Raw genomic sequence first — 22,548 nt, 5'->3', positions numbered from 1 at the left:
TCTAAAAGCTCACAACGCGACCCCGTTATGAGCTTGTAGATCGGCAATTTTCAATACTTCTGAAATATGTTTTCTAATTTATGGAATTTCTTAGATTTTTTTTTGGTTTATTTCTTCATAAAATTACTGAAAATAAATCATAAAATGTTGATTTTTAATTCATGAAAATTTTAGCTTTTTTGGGAATGTTTATTGAAAACGTTTTGAAGACAAAATGTAGGAAACAAAGAATAAAGGGACGCATAAAAATGTGTCTGCGACCCACAAATGGGCCCCGACCCAGAGTTTGGGAACCAGTGTGTTAAGACACACTTCAATCTGGAGTCCCGATTTTGGGCATGGCTCACAATGTGTCGCGATGTGATGCATTGTGAGCTAACCTCGTGTCACCAGGCTTTCCACCTCGGAGGAAAGCCTGGTCTGTGTTACACATTTTCCGTGTGAACCGGTCTGGAGCGGATGATATCGTTACCTCATGTTGTAGTATTGTTTTGTAGTCATCAGGCAGTTTGAATCATCCGGAACTTCCTTTTCCCTCAAATCGGAAGAATAAACAATAAAAGCTCTCGTAGCCTGCAGCTTTTATTGAGAAAAATCAGTTTGAGGGAAAAGGAAGTTCCGGAAGATTGATGACTACAAAACAATACTTCAACATGACCGGATCATAAACCCGAAAAGGAATGCTGCCCAGGCTATTGGTGTCCGTTCGTCCACATCAACATATGGAATGAATTCTGTACTGGTCATATATGGAGAATCAACATATGGAATGAATTCTGTACTGGTCATATATGGAGCATCAACATATGGAATGAATTCTGTACTGGTCATATATGGAGAATCAACATATGGAATGAATTCTGTACTGGTCATATATGGATAATCAACATATGGAATGAATTCTGTACTGGTCATATATGGAGAATCAACATATGGAATGAATTCTGTACCGGTCATATATGGAGAATCAACATATGGAATGAATTCTGTACTGGTCATATATGGAGAATCAACATATGGAAGGTCAGAACAGGTTAGCTTCATATGGAGATCTAATGGTGGCAGCGGAGCGGGGGGGGGGGGGAAGTTTCTTGAGTGTACAGGGTTTGTTGAGGTCTGGCCATATATGGAGTGTGTCTTGAGTGCACATGTTTTGATGAGGTCAGATCAACATATGGAATGTCAGAAGTTCAGAAGAGGTCAGCTCCATATATGGAGATCTAAGGGTGGCAGCGGGGGCATTCTGTATTGGCCATATATGGAGCGTGTCACGAGGTGTGACTGACGGATGGACGGACTGACTGACAGGTTTTGCAGGTTTTCATAGTAAACTGCGACATGAGGTCACTATAATACAATAATCATGGAACTATCACTCTCTTTCTATTCATACTGTTTTTTTTGGTGCGATGTTGTCTCTTAGGGGACACTCCAGAAGTTTGTGGACGATCTGTTCACAGCCATCCTCAGCACCAGCCGTCCCGTTCCTCTGGCCGTCAAGTACTTCTTTGACATGTTGGACGAGCAGGCCCTGAAGCACAACATCACCGACCCCGAGACCATTCACATCTGGAAGACCAACAGGTAACACTGCAAAGTCTGAATTATTTTAACACTTTAATTGCCCGGAACTATTTAATCCATTACATTCATGCGCCCAGTCGATTTATAAACACGGGAGCCTTTTCCGGACGGACCGGCCGGAAGTTCATGATGTTGTGTAGCAGCTAGCCACAGCACTTTAGAATCGATCGACAACAACGGGAGACAAGAATAAATCTATCGAGACTAGCGACTGGACCGCGGAGCACCGTCTAACACAGGATCTTTTTTCAGAAAAAGACGGGATGATTTAGATCGCGATTTATGAACGTTTTAAGATTTTCGTTTTCATCAGCTAAACAGAGGAGGGAGTTTTTTGATGACGTCTCAGTCTTGCGCGTCACCGAGGAGAGCCCAGCAGGCGCGCCTGGGCTATACAGCCAGGCGATCTGTTCTCGTATCAATAAACTTCGTCTTTAGGACAATACTTCGTCCTGAGCGTCGGGCGTTACTAATAGAAAGGACAAAGAACTTCGTCCTGGGCAATTAATCTGAGTACGTTTAATTAAAAATGTTGCACTCTCAGGTAGTGCTGCACAATTAATCGAAAAAAAAGATTGCGATCTAGATTCAGACACAGGTCTAAATGATCTCATTTATAAATTTGAGCAAGAATCGTGTAGCACTATAGTCGTCTGTCCAATTCATTTGAGTTACTCTTATGTTTTTGCTACAAGAGAGCCACTTTAAGAGAGGTTTAAGTCAAGCATGTTGTTTGTTTAAAGCCACAGTAGTTATTGCGTCAGGTGCCACGTTGTGATGTAGTAATTAATGTTCAGCAACAACAGTCTAAAGACAAGAAATATTTTCATGGGAAAAAAAATGAATCGTGTGAGAATTGTGATCTCAATTATTGTGGAGGAAAAATTGAGATTCACATTTGAGCAAAAAAGGTGCAGCACTAGTACCCTCAGAATGGTGCAGCACTAGTACCCTCAGGGTTGACACACATGAATGGTGCAGCACTAGTACCCTCAGGGTTGACACACATGAATGGTGCAGCACTAGTACCCTCAGGGTTGACACACATGAATGGTGCAGCACTAGTACCCTCAGGGTTGACACACATGAATGGTGCAGCACTAGTACCCTCAGGGTTGACACACATGAATGGTGCAGCACTAGTACCCTCAGGGTTGACACACATGAATGGTGCAGCACTAGTACCCTCAGGGTTGACACACATGAATGGTGCAGCACTAGTACCCTCAGGGTTGACACACATGAATGGTGCAGCACTAGTACCCTCAGGGTTGACACACATGGATGCTGAATGGTGCAGCACTAGTACCCTCAGGGTTGACACACATGGATCCTGAATGGTGCAGCACTAGTACCCTCAGGGTTGACACACATGGATCCTGAATGGTGCAGCACTAGTACCCTCAGGGTTGACACACATGGATCCTGAATGGTGCAGCACTAGTACCCTCAGGGTTGACACACATGGATCCTGAATGGTGCAGCACTAGTACCCTCAGGGTTGACACACATGGATGCTGAATGGTGCAGCACTAGTACCCTCAGGGTTGACACACATGGATGCTGAATGGTGCAGCACTAGTACCCTCAGGGTTGACACACATGGATCCTGAATGGTGCAGCACTAGTACCCTCAGGGTTGACACACATGGATCCTGAATGGTGCAGCACTAGTACCCTCAGGGTTGACACACATGGATCCTGAATGGTGCAGCACTAGTACCCTCAGGGTTGACACACATGGATCCTGCCGTAATAGAGGCTATGTGCATGTACAGTATAAAGTGAATGGCAGATCGAGTGGCAAAGTTAGTTTAACATTGTTTAAAGTCATTTAATGCAATCAAATAGGACTTTTCTGTTCGAATGTAGGGGCTGTCAAGGCCAGAAAGTAGTTTTTTGCCACTCGGTCAGTAGGCGTTCCTGCATAACTTCCGGGCATGATGATGATGTCACACGCAATACCCTCTATACTGTAAAGTGACCACCGGCAGAATAATGAGAAGCCATCCTTGCCTGGTGAGCTCATTCTAACGGGTGTGTTTCTGGTGAGCTCATTCTAACGGGTGTGTTTCTGGTGAGCTCATTCTAACGGGTGTGTTTCTGGTGAGCTCATTCTAACGGGTGTGTTTCTGGTGAGCTCATTCTAACGGGTGTGTTTCTGGTGAGCTCATTCTAACGGGTGTGTTTCTGGTGAGCTCATTCTAACGGGTGTGTTTCTGGTGAGCTCATTCTAACGGACGTGTTTCTGGTGAGCTCATTCTAACGGGTGTGTTTCTGGTGAGCTCATTCTAACGGATGTGTTTCCTCTGACCAGTCTTCCACTGCGGTTCTGGATCAACATCCTGAAGAATCCCCAGTTTATCTTTGACATCCAGGCCTCGGACCACGTGGACGCTGTGCTGTCCGTCATCGCCCAGACCTTCATGGACTCCTGCACCATCGCTGACCACAAACTAGGACGGGTGAGCTTGATTTATGCTTTGTCTTACAATGGCATAGAAATTAAATTAAGCACAATGCTACGGTTGCAAAGTGCAAATGCAGGCGACGGGACTGTGTGTGTGTGTGTGTGTGTGTGTGTGTGTGTGTTAGGGCATTCACTTTTAGTCATTTTTACTAGTTGACTAGTTGCCTAGTTTACTAGTCGACTAGTTGTTTAACTACCTATTATGTAAAAGAAAAATAAACGTTTTAGTTTTTTTTTTTAAATAAATATTTGTACATTTAAAAACTGTGTACATTGGTGACTTTAACTATAATCTACCTGATCTTGAGGCCTACAAAATCAGGGGGAAAAAAAATAACTTTATTTTTTATTTTTCTTATCAACTAGTCAACTAGTACCAACCAGGTCGACTAGTGGATTTATTAGTCGACTAGTTGCTTAATGCCCTTGTGTGAGAGAGAGAGAGAGAGAGAGAGAGAGAGAGAGAGAGAGAGAGAGAGAGAGAGAGAGAGAGAGAGAGAGAGAGAGAGAGAGAGAGAGAGAGAGAGAGAGAGAGAGAGAGAGAGAGAGAGAGAGAGAGAGAGAGAGAGAGAGAGAGAGAGAGAGAGAGAGAGAGAGAGAGAGAGAGAGAGAGAGAGAGAGAGAGAGAGAGAGAGAGAGAGAGAGAGAGAGAGAGAGAGAGAGAGAGAGAGAGAGAGAGAGAGAGAGAGCTGAATCTGTGGTTGAGAAGCTCCTGACCAACTGGATGTCCATTTGTCTCTGTGTGTGCGCGCGTGCTGTTTTGACATTAGAGATAAAGATAGCAGTCCTGTAAATGGTAAATAAATGGTGCATTTTAAATAGCGCCTTTATCCAAGGTGCTTTTCATTACATTCACTCACACACACACACACACATACATACATACATTCATACACTGATGGCAGAGGTAACCATGCAAGGCACCAACCTGCACATCGGGAGCAAAGGGCTTCAGAGTCTTGCACAAGGACACTTCGACACTAACTTTGACTGTGATAACAAAATGAAAGACGGATGTTTGTCAACATCAACAAAAACACACAGTAATTCCCGGTAATATGCACTTCTGCGATTCAGGGGTCCTCAAACAAAGTCCTCCCAAACAAATCAGATTATGCAAGCCAAGAACCACACCTCAGTAAACCATCCCCACTCCTGAGTCCAGTCATGTCAGGATCCTGCACACTTGCACAGGCGCGCAGCCCCAACCCTCTCTCGGGTCCCAGACACTCCCCGCCGAGTATAATCGCTACCTGCATTGCCACAAGCCGCTAACCAAATGTCCCATCTGCCTCTCCTCTGCAGGACTCGCCTATCAACAAGTTGCTGTACGCCCGAGACATCCCTCGCTACAAGCAGATGGTGGAAAGGTGAGAATATGCCAGACGGTCGCCCCACTGACCCCGGGAATATAAACTACCTTCGGCAGAAGAGAGAGAGACTAGAGAGAGGCCTGGGACAATCTGTTGGTGACAGAGACAGGGCAGACTTTACCCTGGGAGGAATCCACGCATGGCTGCTTTGAGAGCAGACAGTGCCATGCACACAATGTCTTCCTCTGCTGATTAAGCCCTGCAGACTTCACCATTACACAATGAGACAGATGGAGGTGGTTAAATAGCATAGAGCAATGATTCCCAACATGTAGGCCGTGAGGATATTGCAAGTTGCCCCCAAAATTGATTAAAATAAGCATGCTGAGGGGGCACGGTGGCGAAAGGGCCTTTCTGTGTGGAGTTTGCATGTTCTTCCCGTGTCCCCTAGGGTAGTTACCCTCACAAAAAACGTGCAGTAATCCTGGTCTCTAAACTGCCTCCCCCTGGCCAGCCGGGGCGTCTGATGGAGGGGAAAGGAACTGGTTGGAATAACGTGTTCCTTCCACGCGCTACGTCCAACCAGGGAAACTCCCCCCTGTCAGGTGTAAAGGAGTAACTTGGACACTCAGGCATGAAGGAAGCATGAGTTCAAGTCCGTTGCTCTCCCCATGTCCCCATATATGGCGACTAGGCTGGCGGAGGGTGTGTAGAGCCCAGGATCACATTAGATAATTGACACAGGGGTGAAAAATGGGTTACAAAATCGTGGGATAAAAATTATAATAAAAAATAAAAATAAGCATGCTTTGAAAATGCATTTGTATGGCTCACCCATCTGACGACTTAACACGGCATATTTTTTGATTTTGTGCGACGAAAATAGCCAATCTACAAGCTTATGTGAAGCATCACGACACATATTATTTGTCCCTTTGTTTGTTTTCTACCTATCTGGCGCTGGCATTACTTTCCATTACTTTCCTTCACGTCTGTCTGTCTGCCTCTCTCTCTCTCTCTGTCTCTCTCTGTAGGTACTATGCAGACATCCGTCAGACCATCTCCGCCAGCGACCAGGAAATGAACTCGGCTCTCGCTGAGCTCTCCCGGGTACGTTGCTCGATTGTCCCCCACACTCATTTTGTGGTTGGAGCCACTTTAGATTTACAACCCATCGTAAGAGCAAACATCTGGCATCTGTGATGAAAAATGAATGTCCTTATGGAGGGTTAGGGGAATAAAAGAGTTCCTTTGGGACCAAAGTGACAGAGTTTCAAGGAACCAACATGAATCCACTCTCTATAACAAGGCAGGCGAGTCAAGACAAGTGGATGTTTTAGCTGGTCATTCATTGGTCACAATACCGGACAGCAACTAACTAATAACTACTGTAGGCTACACTAAGTACTCTCATTACATTAATAACCTTTTGATGTAGCTTTATTGTCTAAATCAGTAAATCTACTTTCACTTGGCGGACTGACAGGAAAAATGATTTGATTTGATTTGATTTGAGGAAATGATTCTCCGTTCATTTTCCTCATAGACATTTCAGAAAGTATTTATTTAAAGACGTTTACGCCGCGTGGACAAAGCCAACTCGAGTCGTGACAAATCATGACAACAAACACAATTTTTGGGGCCGAAAAAATAATTAGAAAGAAGAAAATAACGGCAGGTTACAACACTTTCTTTGTTGTTTTTCTTCTTTGTAATTATTTGTTTGGTCCAAAATATTGTTTGTAACCGTCTTTAAATAAATACTTGTTGAAATGTCTATGGGAAAAAATGCATGTGAAGCAGGGTGTTGGGCAGAAAAGGAGCATGACTGCTCAGCCAACCTCATCAGGGTAAATAAATGTAAAACTGTGTGTGTGTGTGTGTGTGTGTGTGTGTGTGTGTGTGTGTGTGTGTGTGTGTGTGTGTGTGTGTGTGTGTGTGTGTGTGTGTGTGTGTGTGTGTGTGTGTGTGTGTGTGTGTGTGTGTGTGTGTGTGTGTGTGTGTGTGTGTGTGTGTGTGTGTGTGTGTGTGTGTGTGTGTGTGTGTACTTCTCCCCGTTTAGAATTATGCTGGAGAGGTGAACTATCTCGTGGCCCTACATGAGTTGTACAAGTACATCAACAAATACTATGATCAGGTAAGTGTGATTCAGACTCCCCATGTGTTCTAGTGTAACCTGTATGATATATTCCAGCAAACATTGTTCTAAAACAACAACAATGTAGTGTATTTTTTAAAGTTTCAGATTCTGATTAAGGGAAAATCAGAGATCATGTGTGAAACTTTATAATATTATTTTTTAGTCATACTGTATACATTTTTCAATAAGTTATTTATGATATGATCTTTGTTTGGAACTTTTCACAATAACCATTTCACATGTACAATACATATGTTTTACTTTTTACTTGTTCAAACCCTAATAAACACTACCATATTTTTATGGTAGAGTGGCTGCCCCCAACACTCGTGCCAAAATGACATGGGTACCTAAAGTTTTAGCGTTAATATTCAGTTTCTGACGACTTGTTGTTACTTCCAAAAACCTCCTCGGCCACTAGAGGACCCTGCAGTAACCTCCTCGGCCACTAGAGGGCCCTGCAGTAACCTCCTCGGCAACTAGAGGACCCTGCAGTATTCCTTTTCAAGTGGTAACGCTGTAATGACACGTTGCCAAAAAGACTTCTTGAACGTTTTAATGTACTGTACATCACAAACAGCTGCTGCTTTGTGCTGCATGAGACTAGAGGTTAATATGCTCCTTTCGACATAAAAAAAACTGTTCGGAAAGTCTGGGGGGTGTAGTAGCAGCAGCGTCAGAAGTTCTGAATTATGTCAAATGTAAGGAGGAAGGAGCATGTACTTTACGAGTTTTGTTTTGTTTGTTTTGTTTTATTCTAATGACTCTCCCCTCCCTCGTCTCCAGATCATCACAGCTCTGGAAGAAGACCCCACGGCCCAGAAGATGCAGCTGGGCTACAGGCTGCAACAGATCGCTGCAGCCGTGGAGAACAAGGTCACCGACTTATGACCCCTCCCAAGGACCTTATGACCCCTCCCAAGGACCTTATGACCCCTCCCAAGGACCTTATGACCCCTCCCAAGGACCTTATGACCCCTCCCAAGGACCTTATGACCCCTCCCAAGGACCTTATGACCCCTCCCAAGGACCTTATGACCCCTCCCAAGGACCGCGACCAATCTCACCATTGAATTTAAAAGAGAGGTAACATAGATGGTGTGACAGGACAGGACAAAAAAGAAGATCCCTTGAAGGACAAATGGAAACATGTAGACATTTGGAGATCTTGATGTCATTTTGTTGTGAAGAATTGACTGAAAACAAAGTAATAATAATAATAATAACCCTACTGGTCCCTGACAGTATTTGGACCCTACTGGGAGGACAAGGAAGCTACTTTCTGGTGAATTGAGCACAAAAACACAGACTGTTGTGGAAAAGGTGTTTCACTTTCCTCTGAACCTATAGATGAATACTTACTCTCGTCATTTACTTCAACCAGAATGGAGAAACAAGACAAGACAAGACAACAAGACACTTTTTCTAGAAGTTATCTCGTGGATCTAGATTGAAGATTTAAGCTCGACGGACAGCACAGAACATTCCCCCGCCAAGCAGAACCTCTCTGTCTTGATTTTGAAGGCGTCTGTCTTGCTACTGAGGGCTCCTGTGGACTCCTGTGGACGGAGAAAGCTTGAAGAGAAAAGAGAGAAGCTGACGCCGGGGCTCCACCGGACGCGTTGAGTCTCCGTCGCGTGCGTCAAAAAACAAACCGGGGCAATTTTAATGCAGTCACACAACGCAACGCGGGCAGTGGAGCCACCCTTCATTGATTTAAAAAGGGAACATTCCCTGACAGTGACGGAGACGCGACGCTGACGCGCCCGGTGGAGCCCCGGTGTAAGAAGGGAGAACTGGAATTTACTGTTGGGACTTGGGGGGCGCTGTGGAGTTTTCCTACCACATCCTCCTAGGCTCGCGTTGCCAGCTGATCGGAGATCGCCTCCTACTGGTACGCCTGGTGGTGACATCTATATCCATCGTAGTTGCTAGAACAGCCCTAACGAAACCTACGCCTACTGCTCTGAAAACCTGCCACCGCGCTAAAGTCTTTGTGTTGATTCTGCAATAGAGTTATTTTTTACATCTACAGATTTTTTTCCTCACAGTTGTATTGAATTTAGACGCGACCAGACGTATCGGTATAGGCAGAGATCTGGGATGAGACTGACCACATCCTGTCAAAGTCTTACTGGGAGCAGTCAGACAGATGATGATGCTAAGAGAGGCCCAGGGGGGGGGGGGGGGGGGGGTAGCGGTAGACCCGAGGTGCCTTTCGGAGTCAAGAGACTTTCACTGTTCCTTCTGCGTTAATGTTACCGTCACTCACTTTTCTTCCGATGTCTTACTTTTTGAGAATAAATCCTGACTTGTACCCTGTCACTCAACCAGGTCTCTTGATAAAAATTACAGATTGTCAGCAGAAGAAGCAGTTGTTTCACGTCAACACGCCGCACGTTGTACGACAAAATATGAATTAGGCATTACGATGGCTTTTGCTGGACATGTGATGTTTTCTTTTTGAAGGAGATCCAATGTAAGTGTATTTAATTTTAATTTTCTCGAGCTTCACGTGTCCAGTTGGTGTTCTAATCCATAGATGTTGCTTTGTGTAGTTGAAGCAGTTTTTATACAAGGGGATTCTGTGGATTTTTTTTGTATTCTGTCAAGGGTGTGGCGGGTTCTCTCCCAACCTCAACCTCCACTACCGTGAATGTCCTTTTTTTTCTCTCTCTCTCTCTCAAAATGTGATATGAAGACACTGACATTTTGCATCTAGAAACACTTTAGAAACTGTCTTATCCTATCCGTCCAAATGTCAGAGTTTTGTTTCATTCATAGCATGTCTTAGTCCAATGACGCTTAATTATATCTTGTTGCTATGGAGTTTTCTTTTTTCTTTCTTTAAAAAAAAATATATATATATTTATATATCTTTTTTTTCTCCCTTTTTTTTCTTTTTTGGAGGGCGGAGACTGCTGTGTTTTGTCTTTTACTGTTATCAAGGTTATGTTCTCAAAACAAGGTTTGAAAAATCAACTGTGGTCAAATTGATGGTGTTGACCTATCTTTAATCTCCACTTTTTTAACACTAACTTAACTTTGTATTTATTTTTATAATCTGCAGCCCCCTAGTGGACATTTGGGCAAAGTCCCTGTTCCGCTGCCCAGATTACAAACAAGTGCCATTCTAAAGTCCTAGAAAAAAATCATTCAGTTTGCATGTTTGCGCAATCATTATGATTGTTATGATAATTTAACACCCTGTTGCTTTTGCTTCATTATGATGCTATACAGTCTCTTTCTTGTCTTTTGTTAGATTTTTCTAATTTTATTTATTTATTTATTTGCTGGCATATCTTGTTGGTTGGTTACATGTAAAACACATCAACGCTAAAATTCTGAACACCATGGAATCCAACCTACATATCCCTAAGGACCAGGTTAAACATGTCTCGTACAGAGTAAAATCCTCATTGTTAATTGATAGAGTGTAGCCTAAATGTAAACACCATATGGTAACTCTGAGTTTTTATAGCACTTATATCTAAAGTGCTTTACAATGTGCATTACATTCCCCAACAAAAACAATACATTTTTTTCAGGTTTTTTTAAAACCCTATGGATGGATTAAAAATTGTATTTGTTTTCATAAAATGTTTTATCTATATATACCGTTTTGACACTGAGGATTTTACTGTGTATGTGACTACGGTGCAGTGTGTACTCTGGTTGTGTAGTTTGCTTAAGGACACTGCTTTCCATGAATGTCATTATGGGATAGAAATGAGTTTGGAGTGCCCGGTTTGAATCTGAGTCCGGTCGGGTCTCGCATGTATCTCCTCTCCTTGTACTTTATTTACTATCTCTACGTTGCACATTCAAAATTACCCCCCTAACACAAACAAAAATAAGTGAACTTGCTTAGAATAGTCCCTAATATGATTGATGTTTGAACGCAATTCAAATGTCCATAAATTAACATCCTTTGGTCAAGATGTGTAGGTTGAAGAATTACAGAAAGAAGAAAAAAGTGCAAGTTCAAAATTCAAATCCATAAATAATCCACTGCTTTAGAACTCGCGTTGAGATATCGAATCCTGTTTTTAGATTTTACATCCATTTTAGACGTGAAGTTAATGATACGAGAAGGGAATGTCTTCATGGTTTGTGATGTACTAGTAACCAATTTCCTTGTACAATGAAAAGAGGAAAAAAAGCATTGTTTGCCATGAGCACAGTGTTGCTGCTTTGTTGCTGCCTTGTGTTTGAAGAGCTGAATACAGATGTTTTGTTGAACATTTCTCATGTACATAGTTCTTAAGTAACTCAAACTCAACCCCCATTTAGCTTTCTCTAACTGTTTGATAGGGTATCGCAAATGCCAACTTAATGTGATGCAATAAAGTGGTCCAAATCTCAACTGCAGCCCGATTATTTCAGTCACTGCCTTATTGGTGTGACAACATTATGTCATTTAGTTGTCTGTTTTTCAGGTGGTCTACATTGGAATGTCAATAGTAGATTAGAACTTGGTTTAGTAACAAGCCCAGACTGTACAGGCCAGTAGCTCCATGTGGACAAAGCATGTAGAAAAGAGTGATATGACGATGCGTAAAGAGATACAATCAAATATGAGTTTTTCACCTTTTTAGGTTTAGGTTGCAAATAAAGTTAACATGGACACATTGCATATAGAGGTTGGGGATTTGACCGTAGTCAACAATACTTTAGTCGACTAAACAGCACCTTGTATCATAAACAGTAGATGTATAGGAATCTTCTGTCATGTCACAGTATAGAAACATCATTTGCACATAATGTCTGATTATAGTTCAATTCTATAGTAATGATACCTATTGTGTTCACCAGTTCACAAAAAGCTGTGAAAAGTACGATGCGCCCCTGAAGCGATTTTAGTTTATATATTTAGCTAATGCAAAGTCCTTGAGACAAGCCTTCTGGTCTCCTGTATGGAGGACAACTAGCCCTCCTTTCAGTCTAGGGTCATCGTTTGCTCCTCTCTACAAGCACACAGTGGGCATGAGCATTTTTGAGTGGTGCAACCACTCCAAGGAACAGCAATGTCCGTGTTCAACTATGTTTGTGACTATGTTTGTGTGTGACTATGTCTGTGTGTGACCAGTACCAATGAGTACCAAAAGTGGCGCTGTTGTGCCAGAAACGGAGAGAGAGAGAGATACACACAGGTGTGATTTTTTGTTTCATGTTCGGCCATTTCTGCAACTGCCTTTCAATGCCAGGATGGTGACACAGTGTGCAATTTTTCGGATAATTTCCATAATCATTTATAATATAGGCAGGCATACAACTTGAGACAATGAATGTTGAAATCAGAATTGCAATGACCCAACCCCCCCGATAGCGCACAACCCATTTGTGCGCTATCAAGAGTCAGATCAACACCCCGGAGGCCACTGTGCAGCAGGGCAACAAGAGTGCATTGGGTATTGTTGGGATAAAGTAGACCTTTTAAGCAGTTAACCATTACTTATAAGAGTGTGCTCCCTAGCTGTGCTCAAGCAAGGTCACAGAGCGACAGAAAGATTTCTATAGTGTCTGAAAAAGTAGAGACACATCAGAATTCTCCAGGATAGACGAGCCTTCTGTCCTGCTTCCAGGGGCGCCCCGATCAACGGACTGATATGAGCAAATCTGATTTGTGATGTAACAGGTCGTATTTGCTTTCATCTATGTCTTTGCTGTTCATATGCATATCACATGACCATTCATTTTGGGATAAGTATCCTGGGCAATCATTAAATATATGATTCCATGACTTATGTTTACAGCCTGTTTATTGGACAATCTGATCTGGACAATCTGGACAAACGGTATTAACGCATTAGTATCACTCTTTGGGGACCTTGAAGCCGTCCTTTTCTTTCCGTAGACTCCCCATGGTTTCAACAGGAGTGCTCTGGTGCACATGTTTCTGCACCGATTTCTCTCTTATTCTCATGAAAGGGTTAAATGTTAATTCATCCGCCAAAGTGGAGGGAACACTGGGTTCTCCATTGCTGCGTTTGTCCTTTGCCCATGCAAGTTTTTTCTTAATAACATCATTGTCGGGTTCCACGTGCCGCGCAAACTTCAGATTGCTGACGGTGTACTCATGACCACAGAAGACTCTCGTCTCAGGGGGCAGAGATCCCAGGATGTCTATCAAGGCCCTGCACATCTGCTCCGCTGTTCCCTCGAAGAACTTCCCACAGCCAGCCACAAACAGCGTGTCCCCCGTGAAGACAGCCGGTGGCTCGGCGCCGTTTTCTTTGGTCACATAGTAGCAGATGTGGCCGGTTGTGTGACACGGGGTGAACAGGCACCTGATGGTGAGTGAGCCAAGTTGTATAGTATCAGAGTGGGAGACCTTCTGTGTGATGGCGTCAACTCTGTCGTCTCCTCCGTAGACCTCGAGCCCGGGCATCAATTTCAACAGCTTCCCGTTCCCACTGGCGTGATCCCAGTGATGGTGGGTGGTGAGGACCGTTGTGAGTCTCGCGCCATGTTTTCTCACCGCCTCCACGACCTTCGCTGGCTCAACGGGGTCGACCACAGCTGCTTCTCCGGAGTCCGCATCGATCAGAAGGTACATGTAGTTGTCAGTAAGCGCCGGCAGAAGTACTACCTTCATATTTTCTTGCTCCACCTGCAAAGTCTTCCTCAGTGGGGTGTGGAGAGCCGCTGCTGCTTGTGTAGGAGCAGACGTACAAGTTGCTTTGGTTCCAGAAACACCCAGAGACCTGCAGGCTCCCAGTATCACAGACCTGAAGAAGGTAGGAACCATCTGACCATGATTATGAACCAGAGCACTTCAGTTCTCTCTTTTATAATGGAAGTCAATTGGAGGTTGGATCAGGCTGAAGCCATGTCCAAATATGGTCATCATCATACGTCATCATATAGTCATAGAGCCTAGAGGATTTCACACTGGCCTCATTAAGTCTGTGACGCAAATTAAGCTATGCTGTTATTAGACCACGTCTTGTTTTCACACATTTTAGTTGATCTACAAGCTCACAACACCTTGCATCGTGACCGTTTGTGAGCTTGTAGATCTGCTACTGTACAGTATACATAGGCTTATACGACAAAGTATAGGGTTCGCGTATGTGGCTAAAGGCAATCAATCAAATCAATCAATAATACACCAAAAATAAAACAATCAGTTACCATCATACATCACATTCCTGCTCAGACAATCAAACCATTGCTATGAGGTACAGTAGGTACACACCAGAGTGTAGAGTATAGAGTAGCGACACGCTTTGATCTCGCTGAAAAGCGGGTGCCTATGGGCTATAGTTCCAAACATTGCTCCTATGGCTGGAACTATTGAGATAGAATGTTGTTACAATGGGAGTCAACGCTAGTGTCGCCACTCTCTTACTATATTACTCTGGTACACACAAAGCTGGGCATAGGAGGGGCTAGCACCCCTCAAAAAAATAAAAATAGTTGTCCTGTGACAATTCACAGGACAACAATTCAATATGCAAGCTCTGTCTGTATAGCCTATTTTAGGTATAGGCCAGTAGCATGTTCTCATTGTTGAGTACAGTATGTTTTATGTGTCTGGCCTGAGTGGCCTCAACCGTTTGGGATACAGTAGTAGGCCTACGTTATCTGATGGCGCCACAATGCAGCCGTATAACTTCATCACATTCCTAGCTGAGAGGCTATGAGAGCCTTTCCAAGTTTCCTTCCCTGTGCTTATACTGGTCTGCTACTTATTTCACGTGAGGTTGAGACAGAGGTCCTTGGTATCTGACAAGTTCAAGTGTTTTCACCTTTCAGCTACTGTAGTAATCTCTCTCTCACTTGGATAATGTATACTTGATGATCGCTCTCTTCTATTCAGCCTGATGTATGCTTAGTTGTACACTGATGTCACATGGCGAAAATAGGCTGTGGGGGGTGTTAACAGGCTGGTGTGGGCAACAGAGAGCACACACACACACACACACACACATACACACACACACACACACACACACACACACACACACACACACACACACACACACACACACACACTCTACTTACTAATCAGTCCATCACTAAAATATGTAGTGAAAATGTACGTAATTGACAAGAAACAGATAACATGCAATGAACCTGGACCGATTATTTAATTTCATCAATGATAAATCACGATATCTGTAATAGGGGTGTGCCAATATATCGCGATACTTCCTCCCGTGATAAATAACCGATACATTGTTACAGATATCGTGATATATCGTTGATGAAACTAAATAATCGGTCCAGGTTCATTGCATTTATGCATGTTATTTGTTTCTTGTCAATTACATTTTCACTACATATTTTAGTAATGGATTGATAGTACCCATTGTTGTGGACAGACAAGTTGTGGACAAGTTGCTGTCAGTGTTTTACTGTTAGATGAGGCAAGTTTCATGTACTTTTTGGCCAGTTTGTGACACAAAAAATCTTGTAAGATTTTGCAATAAATACATAATTCAGATGTTTGCCATTCATTTTTCAGTTACAGATATTGTGATATATCGTTGATGAAATCTCTTGCAATATATCGAATATCGTGATATTATCGTTAACCGACGGCCTAATATCGCCACAGATATCGTATCGTGAGGTACCCATATCGTCCCACCCCTAATCTGTAACAATGTATCGATTATTTATCACGGGAGGGAGTATCGCGATATATTGCAATATCGATATATTGGCACACTAATTCCTATTGACCAACGAGGACATTGTGCCTTATTCAGCACTTCAAAATATGTTTTATTTTTGTATTATGTCTCAGTAAAGTCAACCGTGTAATTGAAACATCACAAATTCATTATAATGTTGAAAATCCCTCTCTGCTCTATCCAGTTTCTATCTGGTCTTTTGAATAAAACTTAAAAATTGCATTTCTGAAAATAATGGGCATAGAACAAAAACTTGGTCTTTGAAAGTATGTTTTAAGCCAGCGGTTCTCACCCTGGGGCCCGGGGACCCCATAAGGAGTAATTGAAAGGGTTCCAATGGGTCCCTTACGTCCCCTGCTAAATGATTGATGGCTAGCTAGGAACCAAATGGGCATTTATGGGTACTCAGAGAATGTACAAATGGAAGCCGAACCAAAATTGTCTTGTACACTCTGGGGTAAAATTTACACTGAGGGTTCATAGTGTAGATTAGGGAGGGAGAGATGACATTCCCATAAAACTGGTGGTCCTTGAAATTAAAAAATCTCTGTTTTAACCTTTATCCAAGGGGAGAGTTTTGCTGATCATGCATATTGTTTTTTCCAGCACTACCCTGAACTTTATTAAGACACTGGGAGCTGTGGACTGCAGCACAGAGTCCTGCGCTGGTTTAACACACAGACACTGGGAGCTGTGGACTGCAGCACAGAGTCCTGCGCTGGTTTAACACACAGACACTGGGAGCTGTGGACTGCAGCACAGAGTCCTGCGCTGGTTTAACACACAGACACTGGGAGCTGTGGACTGCAGCACAGAGTCCTGCGCTGGTTTAACACACAGACACTGGGAGCTGTGGACTGCAGCACAGAGTCCTGCGCTGGTTTAACACACAGACACTGGGAGCTGTGGACTGCAGCACAGAGTCCTGCGCTGGTTTAACACACAGACACTGGGAGCTGTGGACTGCAGCACAGAGTCCTGCGCTGGTTTGACTCTGCCAAGACTTTACAAATATAACCAGCTGGCAGTGCTGGAAGAAGTACTCCAGGAAGAGTAGCAATACCACCATATAAAAATCCTCTGTCACAAGTAAAAGGTCTGTGTTCTACATTTTACGCAAACCTTTTTCAGAAATGTCAAGCGCACAAAACGTTGTGACGCATTTTGCATCTTATAGATCGCACACTTTCAGAGAGATATCGTATAGTACGTTTTGTTGCGATCAGAGGTCGCAGATAACAATGAAACCCTTTGCGTTTTTGACTCCTGACCCACAATCCCCGTCACCTAACTCAAATCCCCGTCGCTCACCCCAGGCAAGCCCCCAGGTCATCGTGTCATCACGTGACATCAGTCCCCTGGTCACCCCCAGGTGCCCAGGTCATCGTGTCATCACATGGAAAAGTTCCATACTGTACATGGGCATTCCCAGCTGATAATACAATACAATACAATTATGCCCATATGGAGATCAGATCACGGACTGTGATCAATATTAAGCCCATATATGGGAATGATCATATATTGTGACAGGGATTTTGAGTGATACACTGACTGACTGAATCACTCAAAATCCCCATATACATGGGGAAAGCCCCATATATGGTGCCCAGGTCTCGTGACATCGCATGACATCATCAGGGATGGAGTCTCCCTGATGTCATAGTAAATGCGACCTGCTGTCACAATTAAGCCCATATATGGAGATCCCTGATGTCATCAATATTAGTATATGGATATACAGTATGCCCCAAAGTTATTTGTGCAGCCGCGCCCGGCAGCCGGCGAAAACTAGAGTTCTCAATAGGCCCGAAAATTAATGCCTGGCCCTACCTGGGCCCTCATCAAACCCTGTACACTCAAGACACTGCCACCCTTAGATCTCCATATATGGAGCAGACCTGTTCTGACATTCCATATCTTGATCTGACCTCATCACACCCTGTACACTCAAGATTCGCTCCATATATGGCCAGTGCACGCTTCTCGCCCCCAGGCGTCTTACTGGTAATAATAATCTAGAAGTGATATAATTATAATAAATAATTTTAGTGGAGTAAAAAGTACAATATTTTTCTCTGAGATGTAGTGGAGTATACCGTAAGTATAAAGTGAAAGATTTAAAATGTTAACCAATATCCCGGTAGTAAAAGTACCTCAAAGTAGTACTCCAGTAGTACAGTACCACAATGGAAGTCAGCCTTTGGAACTTAACTGTGTTTTTATCCTTGGTGATATTGTTTGTTATGGAAGTGCTGAGGTGCTCTTTCCTTTTATCACCAAATAAATGCATTAATTCATTCATTCAGTACTTGAGTTGAGTAAATGTACTCACTTTCCAGTGACTGTCAAATGAACCTGTTGACATTTGTACACTCTCAGTTACAAATGGACAAATTAACACAGATCAGTTGTAGTCTTCAACTGCCTCTGAACAGCTGTACAACTGAAGGTTCCAGTTTGAAGTGCCTTGGCCAAAAATAGCAAATGGAACACGTACTGTTTGACGATCTATTCTTAAGATGTTTATTGTGATACTGTATATACCCTGTTGGTTAAAAGGGGTCCTACCTCATTCCTTATTCACTCAGACCTACCAACCTTCTCCGCACCACCTGCCCCTATAAACCTCACTCAACAACACTGCCCCCTCTCACCCCTGACTGACGTTTTTCCCACAGTAGAGAGAGAGAGAGAGAGAGAGAGAGAGTCAAAGAATGAGCGAGGTGTTTATCCAGATATAATTATTTGTGTATAGTACACATGTCGAGGCTGACGGGCAGCTCAGTGAGTTAGGAGTCAGTTTGGAGCTTAGAGTATATTCTAAGGTTTGGAGCTGTCTCCATGTTTAGACCCTGCTGACACTCTCTTACTGGAGCTAAACTCTCCCACTCTGCTGACTTTTGTCCAGGACTGTCTACTGTACCATAGAACCAGTATACTGGACACCTGCTACCACAGAACCACCATTACTGGACTCTTTTCTACAGACCACTCTCCTGCTGCACACAACATACTACATTGCAGGTATATCCATTATTTTATTAACGATTATTCTTTCGATTACATTTTCGATTAATCAAATAATCGAGAAGCATGTTCTTTTTAATAGATTCAATTAATTGACATGATTAACTGTAAATCGCTCTGGATTGAGGGTGTCTGCTAAATGCCTTAAATGTAATTGTAATTAACCAATTACTTAGTCGTGCAACAGTTTTGCACAAAAATAGCTAAATGATCCAATCTGCGAGCTTGCAGTAGATCTGCTATTTTCACTAGATTGTGTCCCGGGCAAACGTCTCTGGGCTATAACTTCCTGCAAAGCCATAAACATGGATAGATGGATGGATTTTTTTTATGTTGTCATTGATTGAACACAAAGTGTACAACAAAATGTATGTGTACTTGTACTGTAGATGTGCTATTTTCACCAGTTTGGATCCCGGGCAAACGTCTAAATCAGGGGTGGACAACTTTGACGATGGAGAGGGCCACTATATTTCCACACTCACTCCCTAGGGCCATATATTACTGTCGTAGCAAAAATAGCCGATCTACAAGCTCAAAACGTGTCGCAGCAGTTTTGAGCTTGTAGATCGGCTATTTTTGCTATTTTCGAATTGAAATCTTGAATATTTTTTTTGCTATTTTTGAATTGGAATCCTGAAAATTAACATTTGTATGTAATTTCAAATGCCTTTAATTATACTTGTGTTGAGCAATGAGCTACTAATTTAGACTGAAGTAATTAAAGTGGGTCATGTTTGCATGTTGTGGAATTGTAACAGCTGAAACCAATATTATATCAGTATTCTGACATTAACCTGAGGGCCACATTAAGTGAAGGTGGGGGCCACATGTGGCCCCCGGGCCGCCAGTTGCCCACCCCTGGTCTAAATCCTCTGTTGGGTCTCGACCTGAATAGTTTGAGAATCACATGGGTTATAGCTTCCTACAAAAGCCCTAGCAAAAGCCATGCCAAAAACACTTACTGTGACACTCGGTCATTTCCGTGGGTGTGTCTTCATGGTCTCTGTGTGATCTGTTCATCTCTGTAGCGGTGCTGTGCGTGCTGGCTATACTTCTACTTCTGCACCATGAGTTCTCTACAGGTACACTCAACTCACACCGCTGCTCAGGTGAAACCACAGCATTACCCGTGAGTATCATGACTCTATGCCTTCTAATAACCTATTTAGGCCTGACGTCGAAATTCAAAAATAGCAGACCTACAAGCTCGTAGCGCGCCACTCAGTGGTGCGCTATGAGCTTGTAGATCTGCTATTTTTCAATAGCTAAATTATAACATAATGTTTAAAACACCAAAAGGGGTTCCCGCCCAAAATGGGATAAGGAACAGTAAAACATAGTTATCCCTTTCAACTTTTTTGCAGGCCAGGTAATAACTCGCGTATGTTTACATAACTTTCCTATACTGTAGCTTTGTTTGATTGGCCCAATTCAGCAGCATGTGAACCGGAAACAGACGTGACACCTGCATTATGTGTTTCTGTCTCAAATCTGCTGTCGAATATACCGGTAGATTAATAGAAATAATATTGGGAAGACACTGTTAGTACTGTATAATAATGGAAAATTAGCTTAAGTTATGGCAAATCTGGAAAGAAAATGCTTACCACTAGCTTTCTTCACAGATGTGTTCATAAAGGTGTCTACTATCACAGACAAATTTGTTCCAACCCAACTCCCTTGGGAAACTTTGTCACAGCTGCTGAAAGTTGGGGTACCATTATCAACCAATATAAGGCAAAAGGTTCCAAATTTCATTATACTTTAAGTAGCATGTGACATGTCAAACTAGGGGGTTTTCATGATGCTGAATCCATTCCAAGCATTAGTTTTGAACGAAAATCACTCCTTTGCCTAAAAATGCCCATAGCCGTCATCACAAATGTGATGAGGTCGGCACATTTGGGCACATTTGGGCAAGTGGCTATGGCCGAATTTAGCCCAAGGAGTGTTTTTCGTTCAAAACTAATGCTTGGAATGGATTCAGCATCATGAAAACCCCCTAGTTTGACATGTCACATGCTACTTAAAGTATAATGAAATGTGGAACTTTTTGCCTTATATTGGTTGATGGTACCCCAACTTTCAGCAGCTGTCACAAAGTTTCCCAAGAGAGTTGGGTTGGAACAATTTTTTCTGTGATAGTAGACACCTTTATGAACACATCTGTGAAGAAAGCTAGTGGTAAGCATTTTTTTTGCAGATTTGCCACAACTTAAGCTAACTTAACCTAACTAGTAGGAGGAAGTAGGATTTCTACAGGTGGTATTGCTACTTCTACTATACTCAGCAAAACAACACAAGCCTACATCCCGCTAGCCATGCAGGCATTGGGCTTGTGTGAAACAAAATTCCCTCCAGTCAGCCCCACTTAACCACTTAACCACTAGATATACTTCATTGCATGATGAATACCGGGGCACAGTAGAGTGGCATTCCAAATAGCCGAGCTACAAGTTGACAATGCGGCGCGATGCAATGCATTGTGAGCTTGTGGCTATTTCCGCTATTTTTATTTGACACATTTGTGACCAAATTTGACTGAGGGACTGCCATTGGTTTTTTTTAAATTTTCGTTTTTTCATGTCATATGAAAGCAGGGAATCATAGCTTCAAATTGACATATTGGTTGTTCAGTTTGACCCACCAGTTTTAGAGATATGGCTTATAGAGTAATGTCTTGCAGAAAACAGCGAGTTGAGAAAACAGTCTTGAAAGGTTCACTTCTGTGGTCTCTAACATTACACCTAGCTACATGTTTAAGCATTTATTTCATATTTACATGTCGATTTCAGCTCTGACACTTATTTCAGACATGCTCTAGTATGTGAAGAGTCTGCCTGTGCTATTAAACTATTTTTAAAAAAAAAAGTTTTCTCCTCTCCATTTGCGCGATGGCAGTCTCTCAGTCAAATCTGTAATGACAAGCCCATTTAGGGACACCGCATGCTGAAAGTGGCAACGCCTTGGAAGCAGCTGAGATGTTGCTAGAGCAGACTGTAAAATGATTTACTAGGTGTGAGATCATGGCTGCGACCACTTCCGTTTTCAGACACGGAGCCATTCTTAGCTTGGCCGCCTGCGACAAGTTTCCACTGTGGGTCAAGTCCCGTGGGAATGTCTAAAAGTAGTTTAACTTCTTGGGTGTGCTCCCCCCCCCCCCCCCCAGTAACACCATGTGCACGCACACACACACACACACACACACACACACACACACACACACACACACACACACACACACACACACACACACACAGACAGTACTGTATACAGTAATTGTATACAGTAACTATGTGTGGTGAGAGCATGCATATTAGCTCATATTTGTGTGCATGCATGTGTGTGTGCGCGTGCATGCGG

General features: G+C 42.9%; 3 protein-coding genes and 1 long non-coding RNA gene across 7 annotated transcripts in view; 2 read left to right on the top strand and 2 right to left on the bottom strand.

Moving 5' to 3' along the window:
• plxnb1a (plexin b1a) overlaps window positions 1-9,673 on the top strand; it is a 120,153-nt gene extending 110,480 nt beyond the window's left edge. For all 4 annotated transcript variants that reach the window (XM_079521621.1, XM_079521620.1, XM_079521619.1 and 1 more), the window contains 6 exons: window positions 1,424-1,584; window positions 3,902-4,049; window positions 5,360-5,424; window positions 6,402-6,477; window positions 7,430-7,504; window positions 8,294-9,673. In XM_079521621.1, the coding sequence (XP_079377747.1) occupies window positions 1,424-1,584; window positions 3,902-4,049; window positions 5,360-5,424; window positions 6,402-6,477; window positions 7,430-7,504; window positions 8,294-8,398 (630 nt within the window). In that variant the 3' untranslated portion in view covers window positions 8,399-9,673. The remainder of the gene's footprint in view (window positions 1-1,423; window positions 1,585-3,901; window positions 4,050-5,359; window positions 5,425-6,401; window positions 6,478-7,429; window positions 7,505-8,293) is intronic.
• Window positions 96-18,809, bottom strand: LOC306937935. The gene is made up of 3 exons (XR_013791673.1): window positions 18,724-18,809; window positions 1,394-1,569; window positions 96-126 (listed from the first exon to the last, which is right to left on the bottom strand). It is a non-coding gene; the product is annotated as an uncharacterized lncRNA (long non-coding RNA).
• Window positions 13,323-14,159, bottom strand: LOC306937915 (hydroxyacylglutathione hydrolase, mitochondrial-like; the record flags this gene model as incomplete). Its single annotated transcript, XM_079521942.1, has 1 exon — window positions 13,323-14,159. The coding sequence occupies exon 1, from the start codon at window positions 14,103-14,105 to the stop codon at window positions 13,323-13,325; it is 783 nt and encodes a 260-aa protein (XP_079378068.1). The 5' UTR covers window positions 14,106-14,159.
• A 256-nt stretch (window positions 18,810-19,065) lies between the features above and the next one.
• Window positions 19,066-22,548, top strand: part of LOC306914841 (SRSF protein kinase 3) — a gene marked incomplete at its 3' end in the record, with an annotated part of 20,124 nt that continues 16,641 nt past the window's right edge. The window contains exons 1-2 of the mRNA XM_079492048.1: window positions 19,066-19,179; window positions 20,214-20,314. Coding sequence (XP_079348174.1) covers window positions 20,253-20,314 — 62 coding nt within the window. The 5' untranslated portion in view covers window positions 19,066-19,179; window positions 20,214-20,252. The remainder of the gene's footprint in view (window positions 19,180-20,213; window positions 20,315-22,548) is intronic.

Source organism: Electrona antarctica (assembly GCF_951216825.1).
Source record: "Electrona antarctica genome assembly, chromosome: 2".
Lineage (NCBI taxonomy): Eukaryota > Metazoa > Chordata > Actinopteri > Myctophiformes > Myctophidae > Electrona > Electrona antarctica.
This window is presented reverse-complemented; position numbering and strand designations above follow the sequence as displayed.